This window comes from Puma concolor, chromosome B4 (genome assembly GCF_028749965.1).
Source record: "Puma concolor isolate L17-30 chromosome B4, mPumCon1.1.hap2, whole genome shotgun sequence".
Taxonomy (NCBI): domain Eukaryota; kingdom Metazoa; phylum Chordata; class Mammalia; order Carnivora; family Felidae; genus Puma; species Puma concolor.
The window spans coordinates 6,935,364-6,954,636 of NC_141673.1; the positions used below are offsets into that span (position 1 = coordinate 6,935,364).

Consider the following 19,273-nt stretch of genomic DNA (forward strand, 5'->3'; position numbering starts at 1 on the left):
TGGCTGCCTCCCGCCATGGTGCCCGGGAGCTCTCTGAGAATGTGCGATCAATATTTATTAACATTCTGCCATCACATCTTGCACCGGTGACCTGGCTGTCGGTCTCCGGGAGCTGTGGTGTGCAGAGCGAATTCATTAATTAGATATCTTCGCCCCGCTCCACACGCTACCCCTGTGCCACGGAGCTCGACTCACCTGGAGGCGGATGCGTGTCCTTGCTGTCAGCGAGGATGCTGTCACCACGTTAAAAGTTGGAATGAATCATTTTCCTCCAAGGATTAGTAACCCCCTCGTGGGATTTCGTTTTCCCCTGAAGCATTTAGTGTGGATTATGTGGTTCGTGTCAGGAACTTCTCCTGTGTCTCCGTGGGTTGTACAGCAAAGGTGATAGATGGCAGGGCTTGCAACAGAGGAGAAAGGTGCCTCCGGATTTGGGGCGTTTTCACAGGGAAGCTTCAGCTTGGGCCTGTGGGAGGGGCTTAGCCTAGAATCAGGGATCTTAAAAATAAGATTTATTGGAGGTTGTTTCTCATTATTAAAATAATATGGTGTAATCGTGGAAACATGTAAAAAAATAAAATAAAATAAAATCACCTATGTGGTCTTGCTGCCCAGAGAGAAGCACTGTTAGATTTTGGTAAATTTCCTTTCTTTTTTAAAATGCATATATAACACACTTTGTTAAAATTAGGATTGTACTTCTATATTTATGTATCCTGGCATTTCAAGCCATTTTGTGTCATGAGTGTTTCCCTGTACCACTGGCTGTTTTGAAACACTAATGCTTTAAGTGACTGATGTTCCATCATGTTGCAGTCCCGTAGTTTATTTGGGGGTGTTTCTGATGTTTTAGAAACGCCAGTGCAGGGGCCTCCTATCTCCATGTGTGACCCTGTCAGTCCTGGCTAGCGTGGCCCCACTCCCCTTGGGCTGTGCTGTCTGCCAGCTGTCTGACTGCCCCTTTCTGTCTTGCAGATTGTTTGCTACATGAGGAGAACTTCTCGGTGAGGTGCCCCAAGCACAAGGTGAGTCAGAGCTAGTGCCCCCGGCAGGCTGCGGGGGGGAGGGAGGGGTGGGGTTCTGCACGAGCTACAGACCAGAATTTGGAGAACCCTTGTGATCGGACTCTGGTCCGCTCCTGGCCCTGGGAGGGCAGAGAGGCCCTGTGCTCTCTGGGGGAGGTCTCTCCCTGCAGGAGGGAGACCTGTGCCCTGGGGCGACACCCCCCCCCCCCCATGTGGTGTGGGAGGCTGGGAGAGATGTCTGGAAGCAGAAGGTGTGTATCTGATTGTTAAGAGAAATGCGAAGATGAAACTCAATAAAACCACTGATTTCCATTTTAGTTTAATGGAACCCCAGTTCACAGGTTGGCGCAAGGTAAGATTGGTTGTAGGCCTTGGTGCATAATCAGAGGCATTTTCCCAGACTGAAAGAAATAAGACTTGACTCAGGGCTTTGCTGGGAAACTCAGTCTCTTCTAGATCTTACCTCACTCAGCGGAAGCGACCTGTGGTGTGGTTGGTGGGCCACCGCCACCTGATTTCCCACATCATTCAAGAGGCGTCTCTCCTCTCTTGGTGGCCCCTTTAGGAAATGATGGAAGATCTGGGGTGACTGGGCCATTGCTGAGCCAGCACGTGTGGGGGAGGAGGGAGGGAGGGTGCAGAGGGGGGTGCGGGGAAGCCCTGGAGAGGATGGGGGCTGCGGCCAAGGTCTGTCGCCTCCTGGAGCTCCTGCAGCGGCCGTGCTGTCCTCTGGCTGAGGTCACACTGACACCTGGTGGTCACTGGACGCTCACAGGCTTCAGTCTCCGACTGGGGCCAGAGCGAACTAAGAAGCCATCCTGACAGTCTGCCTTCAAAACACTTCTGAAAGATGCTTACTCTGGCTTTTCTTTAAAAGTTTACTTCCAGAGATGGATCCTAGGATCTTATAGTATTCTCTTCGAGTTAATTTGCATTTTTTTTTATTTTTTAAACTTCTCTAATGGTCACATTTTGTCTTAGAAAACCCTGTCTGAATATCTCCTGTTTGTCATTCAATACTGACTCTTTGCTTTTTCTTTCCTTTTCCATGTGCCATTCCTCTCCTCGCCTCTGCCCTCCCTGACCCCCACACTGTTCTTCTGTCCCTCCTGTCTCGTGTCCTTGGCTTTGCCGGCGTCAGCCTCCCCTCCCATTCCCCCTCCCCCCCTTGCAGAACAAGACAGCGAAAGGCAGCCTCAGCACAGAGCAGTCGGAGCGGGGGTGAGGGGGGCAGAGTGCTCGTGGGAATGGAAAGTACAGCAAGCACAGGTGAGTCGGGGCCGGCACCCCTGCCAGAGTCCCGGTGGGTGTCATGGCCTCTGCCCTCCTGCTCGCCCCAGGCCCGGCTGCACCCAGGCCTTTAATCACGTGGACGGCCGACACCAGGTGGATAGAACGTCTCCCCGTCCGTCGCTTAGCTTCCCTGGAGCCCGAGGAGGGGTGATTGAGGCTGTCCCGTTGCCCGTCGGAGCTCACAGAGACCGAGCTGAAGTCACGCCGTGCGCGCGCGCGTGCGTGCGTGTGTGTGTGCGCGCGCGCGCGTGCGCGTGCATGTGTGGTGCTCCCGGAGGCTTCTGGGACAGACCCTGCCAGCAGCCCACCCCCTGTGTCCGACTCAGAAATGCTTCTAGCCAGGGGGCCGTCCTTTTTTATTTATTCCCTCTCTGTAAAGCTTATGGTGGCTTTTCCTTTGAAAAACAAAAAAATTCCCAGTTTTGTTCTTTGAAATCTCTTTCCCCAAGTACTGTGAAGGACTCCTTTGCGCAAAAGTACAAAGGGAAGGAAAATCCCCTCAAAGATTTAGGAGACTTTAGCATCCGATTTAATTTTACTCCTAAAAACCTCAAGAGATTGAGTTATGCTTTTTGCGAGTGTGTCCGGGCTCGTGGTCAGGGCGGCGTGCATCTGTGAAAACGGGATTAGAGGACCAGCGTCCCCAGAGGCAGCGGGCGTCCCCTCCTCCCCAACTGGCTTCCTTGCCCCCCCACCCCACATGGAGTCACTGAGGACTGAGCAAAAGAGACCATAAAGAGAAAAAAAGAAAAGCCAAAATGTAACTTGAGGTGGTTGCTCCTATAGGATGGGGTGGGGGGAGCCAGTTGTCTCAGAAATGTTCATTAAGGGATTATTTCTCTTCAAATGAAGGGCTTCTGTGTTGACTCCCGGCGTCTGAGAGCCACACACAGGTGCGCTTAGTCTGTGGCACGTTTCCTCCCCCTGTTACAACCGGCAGATTCCACCTTTCTCTGGAATACCCAACAGTAATTTGAGGAAAAAATAGAATTTGTCTCAGACAGTGGCGGTTTTTGTCCTTTGAGAAGTCCTCGTTCTTCAGGTGGGTCCTGGTACGGAATTCCAGAGAAGCCCCCTCTGCTCCGCCGTGGAGGCTGCAGGGCTGTGGAGGCCTGTGGTGCTTTCTCGAGGGGGCTGTCGAGTGAGGCCTTTGCAGTTAGGCCTGTCTTCCTCTCCCAGGGAGGGGGCTGAGGAATGGAAGGGACAGAGCAGAACAGGTGGTTGGGTCTCAGGAACCAAATGAGCACACTGCTGCTAGCAGCAGCCCCGGGTTTCTGGAATGCAGCGAGGCCACTGTTCCTGTCCTCCTTCCCCACCAAGCAGCCCCTGGGGCAAGACAGCAGGCTGGTTGCTTTTCCAGCTTGTTTCTGTTGGCCTTTGTCCTGTGCCTGGGCTCTGCCTTCTTCCTGTCAACTCCACTGCCTGGCTGCCGGGCAGAGCCACATGCTACAGGGGCCACAAGGAACATTCTGGAAGTGCCCTTGGATGACCAGGTTAGGGAAAGAACCAGTTGGTGCTGAGTGCCTTTTGTTTTTGTCCCAGAATCCCAGCTCATGTTTGGAGAGGGATAAAAACAAAAAAAGGAAGTCTGAGCCCTGGGCCTGGTGAGCAGAACTCCAGTTGGGAATTTTAATTTCGTTCACCAACTGCTTCCTCTCCAGCCAGCCTTGGGCCCTGCCAGCCAGTAGCCCTCGGCCCCCGCGTGGAGCAGGAAGCTTCAGCATTCAGACCTCAGTGTCGGTGTGTGCTTCCCACGTGCACAAAAGACACTGCAGCTCTGAGTGGTGACGGCCTGGCCCATCAGTGTGGGGTCCAGCTTTGTCCACCTGAAAGGATTTTCTTCATACGCTGTCCCCACAAGGCGGGACCCTTGTCCCGCTTTCTCAGTTCAGCCATCTCGTTGAGAGCAGTGGCCCTCCACAGATTGTATGGGAACCCCAGTAATCGGAGACAGAGAACATTTCATCTTGGGGCCCTTTCTAGGAACAGAGAGCCACAATCAATGGGTGACCCTGACAAGGCAGGGAAGGGACAGGAGTACATGAGTCCTGCTTCTTGGTGCCCCCCTTTCTCACACAGAAAGTGCTATGTAACCAGGGGCAGGCCGCTAAATGCCTCTGCTTCTGTTTTTTCTGTAAAGAGAGGAATGACGATGGCCCACCTTGTGAGGATTCGGTCAAGAAATGTCTTTAACGTGTCTGTGCAGTGTAGTGTGGGGTGCTGGCCTGCCATGCCCGGCTGGGTGGGACCCTGTGCCTCCCTGTCTAACACAAAGCCCGGGGGCTGGGAGGTGGGAGTTCTAGTCCTTCCGGGACAAGGTACCTGCACTTGTCCCTCAGCAGGCCAACATGGCCAGGGTGGAAAGCTCCTTGGGCAGACAGTCACCCGGTGGGCCGCCTCTTCCCCACTTGTGAGTGTCAGGAGGCAGGGCGACAGGCCGGTGGGTGCCCGCCCTCGCCCTGTGCTAACCCCTAACCGTGCCTCCAAAGGCCTATAGGAGTGTCCAGGGAGCTCCTCGGAGTCCAGACTTCCTCCCTAGGGGCCTTGGCACTTGCCATCCCCCTGGGCCTGGGTACTCTCCCCCCCCGCCCCCCCCCCCCCATCTTCAGTGACAGGCTCCCTCTCCTCTCGGGTCTCTGCTTCCATGTCACTTGCTCACGAGGCCTTCCCTCCTGAGCCCCTGTCTAACCACCTCCTTCCCAGGCTGCAGCCTTCTTAGGCCAATTTGGAATCATTTGTTCGCTTGCGTATGTGCCTCTCCAGTAAACTGTGTCCCCACTGAGGACAGGAACCGTGTTTGGATCTGCCCACTTGTGCCCTAGCCCAGCACGCGCACAGGGCGACGCGGGCAGTCAGTTAGAGGGGGGGCACGCACCCCAGAGAAGAGGGCGGCACACAGTCCCACCCCGACAGGTGGAAACTGGCCAGGTAGGGTGGGCTGGGTGATGGATTCTGGCTGCGGTTAGAGAAGGTTGGGGAAGGCAGGCTGTGCCTGTGCGGCCAGAGGCCTGTCCAGGCCACAGAGGTGACGCTGAAGGGGAAGGAAGGCGGGAGCAGAGGAGAGCAGGAGTCCGGGAAGGCTGTAGCCCAGGGTGAGACCCTGTCCGCTGGCAGCCGGACACCAAGGTGCCTTTTACAGAGAGTGGCTGCAGCTGGCACGGCGTTTGCCCCTGGCTCCCCGCCCGGGACCATGCCGTCTCGGCCACGTCCCACGTGGTTGGACAAGACCACGCGGTGACTGAGGCTCGAAGGCAGGGTCCCGGGGGCCCAGACAGAAGGGCTTTGCCGGGTGGGAGCCCCAGTCCCAGCAGCCCCTGTCAGCAGCCCCCGTGGCTTTGGGTCCCCGTGAGACGGGGGTCAGGCCTTGGTGTCCTCACGAGGACCCCTGTAAAACTGCTGGCATAGTACCTGGCACCCGAATTTTCTTCCTGTGCTCCCTGTCGAAGGAACAGCTTTTTAGAAACAGCTCTGAGAAGTTAGGGTCCCCTGACATTCAAGGGGTCACATATTCAGGGCAGTCTGACATCAGACCCTGAGGAAAGGTCCCTGTTAGCAAGGCTGGCAGACAGAGCCAGGCAGGAGGTGCTGTAAAGGCCACGGCTGCCTAGACTACCAGGCGCTCCAGAGCCCGAGGTCAGCACCCTGCCGAGTCCCACCACCCCGGCCAGGCTGACCCCAGGTGCTGGGCCTGCTTCATTCTGAGGTTGGGGGCCGGGGTGGGGCCTGCTCTTCTGAGCAGCCAACAGGCTGGGGCTGCAGGCCCAGCGCTGTGCCAAGGGACCCCACCCTGTCCCTCCCTCCACACGCAGGGCCTTACGCGGTGTGCCTGGACGGGTGTCCTGCGTCCCCAGCAAGATTCCCCACTCTGGCTGTCGCTTGAGTCATCCCATCAGCTCCACCCTTGTCATCACCTTTACACGGGACCTTTGGTTCTCTCCCCTCCCCTGGCGGCCTTCACCTCAGGAAAACCAGAGGGCGGAGTGGAGAGTCTCCCCGTGCTGGGGGCCAATCAGAGCATGGGCCGGAAGGGCCGGGGCGACCTCTGGGGCCCAGGGCCACCTCCAGAACTAGGGAAGCCACGCTGTCGCCGTGGACGTCCTGAGTGGCTGCTGGAGCCCTGGAGTTTGCCTCACCTGAGTGGGATGACGTTGTCCTGCTGTCTCTGCAGAAGGGCTTCCCGTGTAACCATGTTTTACGCCAAGCAGTTAGGCATCTCTTGTCAGCAAGGGCAGGTATACGTTCGGGTGCTTCTAAATAGAAGGTTCTTGGCTCCTGCACACAGATAGCCTTCTTAACTGTCGTGCCTCTTAGTTGTATGAGGACAGAAAAGGGACAGCACCGCCTGGGTTTTCCTGGGGGTTATTTGTTGGAGGGGGGCACCAGAGGGGGTCGGAGGGAGAGGGGGGCACTCTGAGTAGCAGGGAGCAGGTCTGGGGGAGGCCTGCTCTCTTGCCACTCTCGGCTTCCGCTGATTGTTCGGCACTGGTCCTCGGAAGCCGCGTGTCTCTCTCAGACCTCTGCCCGCACAGTGACCTGTGAGGTAGTCTGAGGAGGCCCCCGGCACTGCCCCACTGGCCCCCGGGTGTTGTCTGGATCATCTTTCTGAGCCTGGAGCGTGGGCTGGAAGAGGAACCGTGGCAGGGGGCGCCTGGGGAGCCTCAGAGCTGGCTCTGCCCTCCCTGTCAGAGCCGCCGGCCGGAGAGTGTTCTTTTGTCATGTGAAGTATCACTCTTGTCAAACGCCAGCAGCTGTGGCTGTGAGCGGTTCTTCCACAGATCGCCTGGGTGCTCAGCCACCTCTGTGAGGACCGCTCTGGGCCGCCACAGTGCCGAGCCCCACTCCGGGCCCCTGGTGGTGGCATCCTGAGCAGGGGTCACCCCAAGAGCTGCCCGGCTCCGGGGCGGCCCCCACCAGGACAGTTGGGGAGCCCTTTCCTGGCCTCAGTTCCTTCCGTTCGCCGGGGAGGCAGCCGCACCTCGGGGCACAGAGTCTAGTCACAGAGCAGCCGGCGGGGTCACTGCCGTCTTTAACTGTGTTCCTGGCCACCACCGGTCTTGGGGGGGTCTCCTGCCTCGATGGCACCGTTGTGGGAGGGTCTGCAGCCGCTGGACCCACGGAGTGGGGACTGTTGGCCGCAGGGCCGCACGGAGGTTCCCGGCACCCAGTGTCGGTTCTGTCTTCCAGGTGAGACTGTGGAGATGAGAAGGTGGTGGACACTCGCGATGGAACCAGAACCGTCCTGCTGTGCGGCCCCGCCCCGCCCGCCCTGCCCCGCCAGCACCTCCTCCCTAAGTCCTTACATCACACCCAAACCGTGACACCACAGGAAAGAAAGACCCAAGAAGTTGGAATGGCTGTTTCCATGGACACGATCTCCATAGTGACAATGTGGGGGGAGGGGGGTGGGGTGGGATGATGGGAAAGGGGGGGGTTAAAAGGGTGGGATAAAAATATATATATATAAATCTATTTTTAGTCTGGAAAGACTTTGTTTAAATGAAAGGTGCGCTATCCCTTTTGATTCTATTTTAAAATTCTCTAGTTAAAGAACTCCAAATTTGTTCCAATAACAGTGAAATTTAAGTGTGAAATTGAACAAGCTGGTCTCATAAAGGACGGGGTGTGGCTTTGATCTTTAGCCTGCCTCACGCCGGTTCAGAGAGCTGCAGACCCAGGGTTGAAAGAGCAGAAACAGACCACACCGGAACCATCCTTTGTCGTTAATTTGTCTCAAAGTGGGAAGGTTTGGGGGTTGGGGGGGTGGGGGATGTGGGGACGGTCCGTGTTTTCAAGAGTGGGGGAATGATGTTTAAACACAAATAAATTTTTTCATTTCCAGAAACACTATTTATTTATTATTTTTAAAATTTTTATCTTTTTGGGGGGTGAGATTGGCAGATGTCCCAAGGTCACAGCTATGTCCTGGGTCACTGTGGCCAGTGAGAACCACGAGCGCCCCACTAAGTGCGCCCGGCAGGCAGGGTCAGGGGGTGGCCTGCCTCTGGACGCATTCCTGGCAGCTGTACCCTGTCCCTCCCCCCCCTCCCCAGGCCGAAGGACGGGACAGGAAATCTAAGTTGTAGGACTCGGCACACGGGGAGGGGCTGTTGAGTGCCATCAGTGTGGTTAGGCTGACCAGGAACACCCAGTTAGCCCTTTTTTCTTTTGCTTTCGTTTTTATAAAGGAAAAGGGGGCCTGTCAGGTGAGCAGCTCCACGCTACATGATTCTTTATGTTGTATTGTTTTGTTTTGTAAATTGTATAATTTTTAAATATCTGAGTTTTAAAAAAAGAAAAAAGTACAAAAAAAATCTTGTTAAGGCCTTAAGAAGGGGTTAGTGCATCTTTCAGGGGTCACTCTGCCGTGGGGATAAAATGGCTGTTTCACAAACAGTTTTATTTAAAAAACAAAAAAAAAATCAAAAAATAATAAACTTCATTTTAACCTTGTTTCCTTTTTTCGTTTAATGTAAAGCAAACGCGTCTCTTCCTCCTCCCATTCCAGCCCCCAAAGGTGGCTTTGCTCCACTGCATCTGACTGTCCAGCCGAGCCCCAGCCTCCCGCGCCCCCCGCGCCCCCCGCGGCCCCTGCAGCGGGGCCTGGAAGGACACAAAACCCAAGCTCCTCTGCGGCCCCGCCCGGGCGGGTGGAAGTCAGCCAGTGTGCGGGGACGGGCAGATTTACTTAAGTTGGTATGAGGACAGATTTCCAATCAACATTAATTTTAAAGGTTATAAAAAAATAATGCAATGTTAATGGACTTTTCTAGAGAACAGAAATACTGGAAGGAATGTTGTGAAGTAGAAATAAGCAATTATAAATGAGTTCTTGTGTGCTCATCAATTTGGGACTGCAGAAATGGCAGATTAATTCTGTTTTAATGGCTCCATCGAGCCGTGCGGCCCATTTCTCATTTCGCTCACCGGGACGGAGGCGTGGGTGGGTGTGGTGGGCGGGCTGTGGGACCTGCATGGAAATGACGGCTTTTTGAGCCGCGCGGCTTTCCGTCTGGTCTTGACTTGGCGTTAACACGGTTCAAATGAAGTTGATAGATTTCAGGTGTCAGGGGCTAAACCACAAACCTTGAAAAATATGTGTCTTGAGGAAAATATTTTCCCAATGGCAAATGGTTCTTTGTCATTTTGCTTTTATTCTTCTGTCCCCTTTTGACTTGCCGATGATACTTGAGCGAGGCACATGGGGTGATTCTAGGACTTTCCTCAAACTGGCTTCTGAAATGACCGTTTCCCCGGGGCGTGGCTGCGTTCCACACTCCGCTCCTGGCTCCGGCTTTCCAGCTTCTGCAGGAAGCCTCACCTCCTGCATTTTAAGTTCATAGCAGTATTGAGCAGAAGTTACAGAACGTGCCCGTGTGTTCCCGGTCCCCCCACACACAGCCTACCCCAGCCAAGCGGTGCGTTTGTTACAACCGGTGATCCTACTACATAGACCCATCCTTGTCACCCAGGGCCCGTAGTTGACATTTGGGTGCGTTCTGGGTGTTGCACACTCCGTGGGTTTGGACTAGAGGTGTAATGACACGTGTCCACCATTACGGTCTCAGAGTAGTCTCACCGCCCTGAAGATCTTCTGTGCTCTGCCTGTCCTCCCTCCTCCCAGCCCCTGGCAACCACTGATCTTTTTACTGTCTCCATAGTTTTGCCTTTTCCAGAATGTCATATGGTTGGAATCATACAGTATGTAGCCTTGTCAGATTGGCTTCCTTCACTCAGTGAAAACGCATTCAAGGTTCCTCCACGGCTTTTCATGGCTTGATAGCTCATTTAGTGCTAAGGAATATTCCATTGTCCAGATGTACCACAGTTCACTCACCTGCCAAGAGACGCTTGGTTGTTCCCAGTTTGGGCAATCATGAATAAAGCTGCTGTGAATACCTGTGTGCAGGTTTTTGTGTGGACATCCGTTCTCAACTCCTTTGGGTCGATATCGAGGATCTTGCTGGATCACATGGTAAGAAGGTTTCGTTTTGTAAGGGACCACCAGCCACCTTGCACAGTGGCCGCACCATTTTGCGTTCTCAGCGGCCGCTCATGGAAGTTCCTTTTGCCCCACACCTTTAACGGTATTTGGTGTTGTCAGTGTGCTGGATTTTGGCCATTCTAATAGGTATGCAATGGTGATAACATGGATTTTTTTTCATAAGTTTAAAGTTGCGGATAAAATATTTACCATCTTAACCAGTGTGCAGTGTTGAGTATATTCGCATTGACAGGTGCGAGATCCAGGCCGATGTGCCCGGCAAGCTGCACACAGGGTCCGCTTTAACTTTCTGCCTCTTTCTGTCCCCAGGAATTTTGGGGGGTTTCCTCTGTGGGCGCCGCCATGCCGCAGGGAGGGAGAGGGGTCACGGCTAGCAAAATGCCACCAACGTTCCCAGCGCCCTCGCTGGGTGCCGAAGCTCCCTCCCAGGGGTGCCGGGGGTGGGCGGTTCCCGGTCCGCGCCGTGTTGGTGCCATCCCCAGGCAGGCGAACTCCAGTGACACATGTGGTCCCTGCGAAGCGCTCACTCCCATCTCCGCTTCTCCTGGGCAGCCTCACCGCCTGACTGGGGGTGGGGGCGGCCCTGAGTGTGTCTGTAAGTCCCAGGAACTCAAGTGCTGGCCCTTGAAGTTTTTGTCCAGTGTGGAACGGTAACTCAGAGCATGCACTTTGAAACGGACCCCAATGCTGCTCTATGACTTTGATCTCCTACCACGAACTGGAAGCCACCAGCCTTAGGGGCCGCGGAGAGGGCACGTGAACAGCAGCACCTGGCACACGAAGCTATGATTGCACAATGACTGCAGAAGGCCACAGGCCTCACGAGGCCACCCGCCCTGGACAACAGGCCACTGCCCTTCGCAACCCCCCAGTGGGCACGATGCATCAAAAGAAGGGGTAGAGATAGTTTATCTAAGGCCACTGTGTGACCGGACACTCGGACCCTCACGTTCCCCGTGCTAACACCACCTGACCGGCGGTCCAGGTAGAGAGTCGCCACTCGCTGAACAGGAGCGCGCAGCTGAAGCAGATCAGAGCCCCACCCTCACCCCCACCCGCCCCCAGGGTGCCTAGGGTCTCGCCCTCCTGCTCTATCGAGTGGCCTTAGAAGTGGTCTCCCTGCCTCCTGGAAGCCAAGACCGCAATTTCACACAGTCTAGACCTCAGCCAGACTTGCAAAGCTGCCACCTCCAGCCGCCTCCCTCCGGCTGCCCCACCCCCACCACGCACAAGACTTTGCAGTGCTCCAGGGTCCTCCAGAAAGTCCTGCTCCAGCCTGGGGCAGTGTCCCCATGACCCTGAAAGCAGTCCCCACGCTGCCGGCCTGGCCTCCTCCGGGTCCTGAGCACCTTGGAGCAGGGCCCACCATCTGCTTTCCACCATGTTGCCAGTACTTAGCCCAGCACCCAGTACCCAGCACATAGTACTTCCGGTGTGGGTGGGACAGAATCCAAGCCCATCAAGTACTTGGCCATGGCGAGATGCAGGGAAGGCCCAGCTGGGCCCCAAAAAACTAGGTCCTGGGCCCAGCAGGAGAGTAGGGGTGTGGGAATTCGGGAAGGAAGCAGCTTCCACAAGCCAAGCAGGAATTGCGAACATTGGAAGCCATATGACCCCGGGGTTGCCACCTCTGAGTGGCGTCTCTGAGCCAGGGATGTCAGAGGGCGCTCGGGAAGATCCTGGTCCTCTTACAGTGGGAAGGCGAAGCAGGGGGAGAACGGGGGCGATGGGGTGGGGGTAAGGGATGCCTCCCCCAGGCCCTGCTTCAGCTGGGAGAGAGAATACTCCAGCTGTTTGCAGAATGAGAGTGTGCCTCACACACCCCTGGGACGGGTGAAGGGGCCTGACCCTGCCCGGGAAATGCCCCTTCCCACCCTCTGGGTCTACTACCTTCTCATCTGAGCAGGTTTTGGCCTCAGAGTTCCCACCAGCCTCACTGATGTAACAATTCAGCTTCAATTCCCACCCCTTCCATTGTTGGAGAGGGAGCGTGAGGCCGGGCATGGTGTAGTCACCCAGGCCTTACGCGGAGGGGCAGAGAGGCTGAGCAAGAGGAAGGATCTGGTTGGCACAACTCCAGCCTGGTGCGGGTGGCACACAGGTTTGCATCTTTCCTGGAAGGACCTCGGAGTCAGGACTGGAAGGCTTGGGACTGGAGCCACGGGGGACCTGGCCTGGGGTGGCCGGGAGGAGGAGGCGGGGAAGGCGCTGGCACAAGGGGAGGCCTGAGAATTCACTCCCTGGGGTCCTCAGCAGGGGACGCCTGTGAGGGTGGAAAGAAATTGCGTCCCACTGGATTTCCATCCCCTCGTCTTCCAGAATGAGTTTGAGCGGCTGATGTTCAAGGACAAATGAGGAGGAGGAGGAGGAAGCAGGCCTCCTCCTCAGAGGACAGAGGTACCTCTCGGGTCTAAGCCACCCTCACGCCCTGAGCTCAGCGGCAGCTCAGTCAACAAGGGAAAGTGCCCACGCCGGAAAGTGGGGCAGGCATGAAGGACATTCATCACTCGGGTGGCCGCAAGAGCCAGGAGGTCCAAGGACGAATTTGTAACAAACTTAGGAAGGCGTCTCCAGGCCATTGAACTGGCGGTCAGGGTGAGTAGGAAGCTCTGAAAACAACCCAGCTGCCTCCCCACCCCCAGATGTAAACTCGACAGGCCAAGATCAGGCCAGAACTGAGGACGCTGGGCCCGCCTACCAGGCGAGGGGCCACAGCACCACTGCGGGCAGAGGCAGGAGGCAGGGGTGGGGTCCGGGCAGCTACCGGGAACTAGGGTGACTTGGTGCTGGGTCTGAGTGTGTGTGTGTGTGTGTGTGTGTGTGTGTGTGTGTAAGTGGTGCGTGGTTTTGTGGGTGTGTAAATGTGTGCTGGGATTGCAGGTCAGTGTGTGAACACGTGGGTAGCGTCTGAATGTGTGAGTGGTTCGTGATTGTGGGTTTCTCTGTGTGTTGAGTGAACTAGTGTGAAGGGGACACCAAGAACGTCATCCCCGTCACCACGGACCCTCTGATCACTGTGACCTCCCTAGGGCACTGGGCAAGTGCCAGTAATAAACTTGGGAGGGGGCAGGTAACATATGGGAAGACAAGGGTGTGTTCTGGGGACGAGGCGGGGACCACACTAAGGGGTGCGAGCCTAATACGACGGGTGGGTGGCAGAATCAAGTCCAATGACCCCCGGCTTTTCCTCGGAGCCTCTAACAGAGCTGCAGAGTCAGGCTGAGGGGTGGGCTTCTCGTCTCTCCACTAATCTCACCCCACTACCCTGGGGAAGCACCCGAGAGTCCAAGAGGGACAGGACTTCGGCGGTCACCCCTGCACCTGATCTTCCTCGGCTCCTCCTCGTGTCCGCTGGCAGCACGGTCCCCCTGACACGTTGACTCAGGGCAGAGGGCAAAGGCCGGCCTCGGGTCCCTTTAGAAAGAGGGCCCGCGCTGGCTGGGCTTGCAAAATGTGCTGAGCGTCCCATCTGGCCTGGTCCTAGGTACCTGGTGTGCCGGAGGAGCCCAGCACGCACTGAGGCGGCCATGGGACTGCTGACCGGGGATGCTCTGGGGCCCCTGGCCATAGCCGTGGCCCTCTTCCTGCTCCTGGTGGACCTTCTGCACAGGCGCAGATTCTGGGCTGCCCGCTTCCCGCCAGGCCCCATGCCGCTGCCGCTGCTGGGCAACCTGCTGCAGATGGACTTCCAGGACACGCTCTTCTACTTCGACCGGGTGAGGAAGGCGGGAGGCGGGAGCAGCAGAGGGGGATGGGGGCCCCGCCTAGCGGTGGCGGATGGCGGGTGGGGGGTGAAGCCACAGGCCGCACAAGGAGAGCACAAGGAGATGGGCCGAGCGCTGGAGGCAGGGGTGAGAGGCCGACTGCGGCCGGCCTCCGCGCAGGGCCCGAAGGACGATTGGGATTTTCCAATCAAAGGTCAAAGAGGGCAAAGGCCTGGAGTGGGGTGTGGGCTTGGCAGTGGGTTTGGGATCCAGTTGGGCAGCGCTTAAATTATGTGACCTGGGTCCCTTCTGATCACAGCAGGAGGAAAGGTCTTGAGAATCGGGGATGGAGTCTGGTCATGAGCCCCATTTTAAAAATTACTTTATTATTTTATTTTGTGTTATTTCCTATTTTATTTATTGAGAGAAGGCACAAGTGAGCAAAGGGCAGAGAGGGAGAGAGAGTCCCACAAGGGGCAGAGCGAGAAGCAGGGCTCACTCGAATTGGGGCTGGAGCTCACAAACAGTGAGATCATGACCTGAGCTGAAGTCAGATAGGAGCCCCATTTAAATCAGGAAACCGAGGGTGACATAATTACGGGGACGGTGGTTTCTACTCTTTTGCTGCTGTGGTTTCTTGGGTCTCAGTGCTCACCTCTATAAACTTCAGTTTCTTCACCTGTAGAATGGGATCCTAACTTGGCCTACTGACAATTTTGGTGACCTTTGCAAAGTCCTAGCTGAGAGGTCTGATCCAGCGTGAGCTCCTCCTCCGTAGACCCTAACCCAGAGTCACTAGGCCAGATATCGCCCTTGCACCAGCGTGCTGCGGGAGGCCTAGGGGTGCCCCAAGGCTAGCGCCATGAGACTGGGGCCGCAGCCTGCTGGGGGTGGGAGTGGGGGGGCGGAACCGGGCTTGACAAACGCCCTCAAACCTCGGCCTGCAGCTGCGGCGCCGCTTCGGGGACGTGTTCAGCCTGCAGCTGGCCTGGACGCCCGTGGTCGTGCTCAATGGCCTGGAGGCCGTGCGCGAGGCATTGGTCTATCACAGCGAGGACACTGCCGACCGCCCACCTATGCCGATCTACGAGCACCTGGGGTTCGGGCCGCGCTCCCAAGGCAAGCGGAGAAGGGGGGCAGACCGAGGTCCGGAGGGGACTGGGCCGGCAGTGACTCAAGACCCGGCAGGGCTAAGTGGAGGCAGGATCGTGAACATGCAGTGCAGGGAAGAGTCAAAGAATTTGGAGTGGCCGCAGGTGGAGGAAGGGATCTGGTGCCAAGTGCCGGGGCCTGATAGAGGCGGATGAGGGCGGGGCCTGACCGAGAAGGGGCGGGCCCAGGGCCGAATCGGTCAAGAAAAGGACGTCTGGGTGGGCGGGAATGAGGGGGAAGGAAGACAGTATGGGCGAGGCAGGGGGCGGACCAGGACTTTTCCCGACTGGGCAGGGGTCAAGGTGGGCAGAGTGATGCCAACACCTGCCCCCAGCAGAGGAGAGCTGGCGGGCAGGCAGAGAGACCAGTCCCCAGCGGCAAGTGGGTGTCAAAGTAGGCGCGATTTAGTGGGCGTGGGGGGCAAGGTTTATGAGGGCGGGCAGGGGGCCGGGCCTGTGAACGGGGCAGGGGCGGGGCCTTGCGAAGGGGCGGGGCCGAGTGCACCGGGCGGGCGCGTCAAACCACGCCCACCGCCCCGCCCCAGGGGTGTTCATGGCGCGCTACGGGCGCGAGTGGCGCGAGCAGCGGCGCTTCGCCTTGTCCACCCTGCGCAACTTCGGCCTGGGCAAGAAGTCACTGGAGCAGCGAGTGACCGAGGAGGCCTCGTGCCTCTGTGCAGCCTTCGCCGACCATGCCGGTGCGTTTGGGGGCTGAGGGGCACAGGAGACAGGGACGGAGGGGCTGGGGAAGAGATGGAGGAGACCCCCTGACCCGCACCGTCCCCTCTCAGGACGCCCTTTTAGCCCCAGGGCGCTTCTGAATAAAGCTGTGAGCAATGTGATCGCTTCCCTCACCTACGGGCGCCGCTTCGAGTACGACGACCCGCGCCTCCACAAGCTGATAGACGGAGCACTGAAGGGACTGCAGGAGGACAGCGGCTTCGCGCGTGAGGTGCGGGGCGGGGGCGCCAAGGAGCCCTGCAGGGCGAGCTGCGTGGAGGCGGCCTCCGCCCTAAAACGCGCCTCCCGGAGGAGGGCGTGGGGGAGGAGGGGGAGGAGGAGTACGGAGGGGCCTGGGAGAAAAGGCATTCCAAGACAAAGGGTCTGGAGAAGGTGGGGAGGTCGCAGACCCGGAGCCGGGGAGGCGGGCCCAGGGTCCAGGAGCCCAGGAGAGGGCCCAGGAAGGAATGTGTACCTGCTTCATTGGAAGCCACTAGAGCCCATGAGATCTAGGGCTTAGATTTGTCCTCCTGGGCCCCGAGCCAGGAAAGAGGATCAAGGCCCGAACTTAGGGAGGAGCCACTGCAATGGTGGGGACACCCGGGAGGTGGCAGGGACCTGGCTGATCGAAGTGAACACTGAGCGCAGGAAGGTCCCCCATCTGTGGCCCTCCCAGGCCCTGAACTCCATCCCTGTGCTCCTGCGCATCCCGGGACTGGCTGACAAGGTCTTCTCAAGCCAGAAGGCCTTAATGACCCTCCTGAATGAACTAGTCCAGGAGCACAGGATCACCCGGGACCCAACCCAGCCACCCCGAGACCTGACTGACGCCTTCCTGGATGAAATAGAAAAGGTGAGGTGTCAGGGACAGTGGTGGTGGTTTGAGAATCCCATGACCCCAGGCCCAGGAAGGTGGGGCCTGGACATCACCCAGTGATCAGTGACGGGGGCAGGGTGGGAGGCCATCTGGGGGCTTCTTCCCTCTGGCCGAGCTCACCCTCTTGGCACGGCCCAGGCTAGGGGGAACCCCGAGAGCAGCTTCAATGATGAGAACATGCTCATGGTGACAGCCGACCTGTTTCTTGCTGGGATGGTGTCCACCTCAGCCACGCTGGCCTGGGCCCTCCTGCTCATGATCTTGCACCCGGACGTGCAGCGTGAGTTCAGCCTGGGGCCCGGATGGATGGATGAGGGAGGAGAGGAACCAGCTGGGGCCCCTTAAGCTTGCTCTAGCCCCCCGAAGCTCTGAGCGGAAGCTGGGCCCTGGGCCCCTCCATAGAGTCAGGCAGAGGTCGGAGCCCAGACCTCAGGGTTCTGACCACTGTGGGGATGCTTGTCTGTCTAGGACGCGTCCAACGGGAGATAGATGAAGTGTTAGGGCCGGTGCAGCGACCAGCGATGGCGGACCAGACCCGCATGCCCTTCACCATGGCCGTGATGCATGAGGTGCAGCGCTTTGGGGACCTCGCCCCACTGGGCGTGCCCCACATGACATCCCGAGACATTGAAGTACAGGGCTTTCTCATCCCCAAGGTAGGTCTGCAGCCTTCTGCACCCATGCTCAGCACCACTCAGCATGGCCAATGCCAGGTAAGGGCGGGGACCCAAGGCACCCAATCCTCATTTCTGCAAGCACCGACTATCCCAGCCTAGGTGGATGTGGGGGATGGGAGCAGAGGCAGGGCCGGCCTCTCTCTTCAGAGCCCCCAAGTCAGGTGGGGAAGACAGACTGAAATGTTGCACGGGTTTTGGAGGAGCCTGTGCACAGGGACAGGTGGCAGTGTGGACCCCCGTGGGTGGTGAGTCACTCGGCCTGCCATGGGGACAAAGGAGGTGCTGAGAAGCTTCTTGGGCCATGGGGTTATTTGAAAGAGTCCCGTGTGTGCCAGGCAGAGCGTGCACCCATGCATGTTCGGTGGCAGGGGTCTGGGCGTCCCATAGCCTAGACCCCACCCATGCCAGGCGTCTCCTGCCAGGGGACAACACTTATCACCAACCTATCGTCAGTGCTGAAGGACAAGACGGTCTGGAAGAAGCCCTTCCGTTTCCACCCCGAGCACTTCCTGGATGCCCAGGGCCAATTCGTCAAGCAGGAGGCCTTCATGCCCTTCTCTGCAGGTACCTGCGGTGCCCAACTCACTGACCCCTCCCAAGGGAGTCTCGGAGGGTGGAGCCCAGGCCCCCCGGCTCACTGAGCACCCCCATACCCACCCGCAGGCCGCCGCATATGCCTCGGGGAGCCCCTGGCCCGCATGGAGTTCTTCCTCTTCTTCACCTGTCTGCTACAGCGCTTCAGCTTTTCCGTGCCTGTGGGGCAACCCCGGCCCAGCGACCATGGTGTCTTTTCCTTCCTGATGATCCCACCCCGCTACCAGCTCTGTGCCGTGCCCCGCTAGGAGGAGGAACCAGCCCCCCGACTGGCTCCTCAGCAGGGGCCCTGATATGCAATAAACCAATTTGGCGGTTCCATCCTGGCTTCTGAGTCCCCTCGGGCCCCCTGACCAGCCCCTGGCGGTGATGGGGCCTCAGCAGCCCCCCCAGGGCCAGCCCCTACCCCTGCCTTATCCGTCCTTACCTTGCGTTTGATCCCATTTGAGAGCCGGGTATACCGAGGGCCAGAAGATGACAAGCTTACCCCCTACTCACCCAGAGACCCAATATCGGCCACTCTGGTTAGTGACAATGTCTAAGGTCCCGGCCCGTGCCAGGAAGAGCGAGAACAAGCTGCTGAGAGATCTCACCCAGGCCCCGGGGGGGGTGGGGAGGACCCCACTCGGCCTGGACACCCCCACCTCAGGTCCAACACTGCCCACCCCACACCACAGGCCAGCAGCTCAGCAGCACCTTCAACCCTTCTGCCCCACTTCATCTACGACAGCCCCGAAGGTGAGGCGCTCAGGGAGGGCCAGGAGGGATGTGCCAGGTTAACACCTGGGGCTCGGTCCTCAGGTGCCAGAGCTTTCCCTGCGAAGCCTAATGGCCATCCAGGAGTGAGCCACCTCCCTGAGCCTTTCAGTCACCCCAAACTAGGATGGGCCCCGTTTCCTAGCCCCTCGGAAATGCTCGCGTTCAGGCACCTGCTCAGGACTTGCCATTCGTGGCCGGGCTGGAGCAGGAAGACACTCATTTGGCTCCAGCCTAGGGCACAGTCCTCTGAGCGGCTGGGTCAGGCTGAGCTCTTGGGAGACTTGGCCAGGGGTAGGCAGGGAGACCTGTGGGCCACAGGCACGCCCTAGGGACGGGGGTCAACCTTGGACCCATGTGACAGTGGAATGGTCAGAGGACGAGGAGGCCATGTGGAGACCCTGGAGGAGGACACCTGGCTTTCATCCTTGCTCTGCCAGGATACTGTGTGACCCTGGGCCAGTCCCTCCCCTG

General features: G+C 57.9%; 2 protein-coding genes across 5 annotated transcripts in view; both read left to right on the forward strand.

Annotated features, from left to right (window-relative positions):
* Nucleotides 1–7,715, forward strand: part of TCF20 (transcription factor 20) — a 110,196-nt gene extending 102,481 nt beyond the window's left edge. Inside the window, exons 4-6 of one of the 2 annotated variants that reach the window (XM_086712123.1) lie at nucleotides 976–1,025; nucleotides 2,167–2,294; nucleotides 7,503–7,715. In XM_086712123.1, the coding sequence (XP_086568249.1) occupies nucleotides 976–1,025; nucleotides 2,167–2,250 (134 nt within the window). In that variant the 3' untranslated portion in view covers nucleotides 2,251–2,294; nucleotides 7,503–7,715. The remainder of the gene's footprint in view (nucleotides 1–975; nucleotides 1,026–2,166; nucleotides 2,295–7,502) is intronic. The other variant, XM_086712124.1, reaches the window with a different exon arrangement.
* Nucleotides 7,716–13,147: 5,432 nt separating this feature from the next.
* Nucleotides 13,148–18,364, forward strand: CYP2D6 (cytochrome P450 family 2 subfamily D member 6). Of its 3 annotated transcripts, none has more exons than XM_086712127.1 (10): nucleotides 13,148–13,390; nucleotides 13,805–14,036; nucleotides 14,972–15,143; nucleotides 15,721–15,873; nucleotides 15,967–16,127; nucleotides 16,572–16,748; nucleotides 16,911–17,052; nucleotides 17,241–17,485; nucleotides 17,872–18,013; nucleotides 18,113–18,364. In XM_086712127.1, the coding sequence occupies exons 2-10, from the start codon at nucleotides 13,848–13,850 to the stop codon at nucleotides 18,289–18,291; spliced, it is 1,560 nt and encodes a 519-aa protein (XP_086568253.1). In that variant the 5' UTR covers nucleotides 13,148–13,390; nucleotides 13,805–13,847; the 3' UTR covers nucleotides 18,292–18,364. The 3 variants fall into 3 exon arrangements, with proteins under 3 accessions (XP_086568253.1, XP_086568254.1, XP_025782643.1); XM_086712128.1 differs by lacking the exon at nucleotides 13,148–13,390 and having other exon boundaries at nucleotides 13,756–14,036; nucleotides 17,241–17,341; nucleotides 17,429–17,485; XM_025926858.2 differs by lacking the exon at nucleotides 13,148–13,390 and having other exon boundaries at nucleotides 13,757–14,036; nucleotides 17,241–17,428.
* Nucleotides 18,365–19,273: the final 909 nt, after the last annotated feature.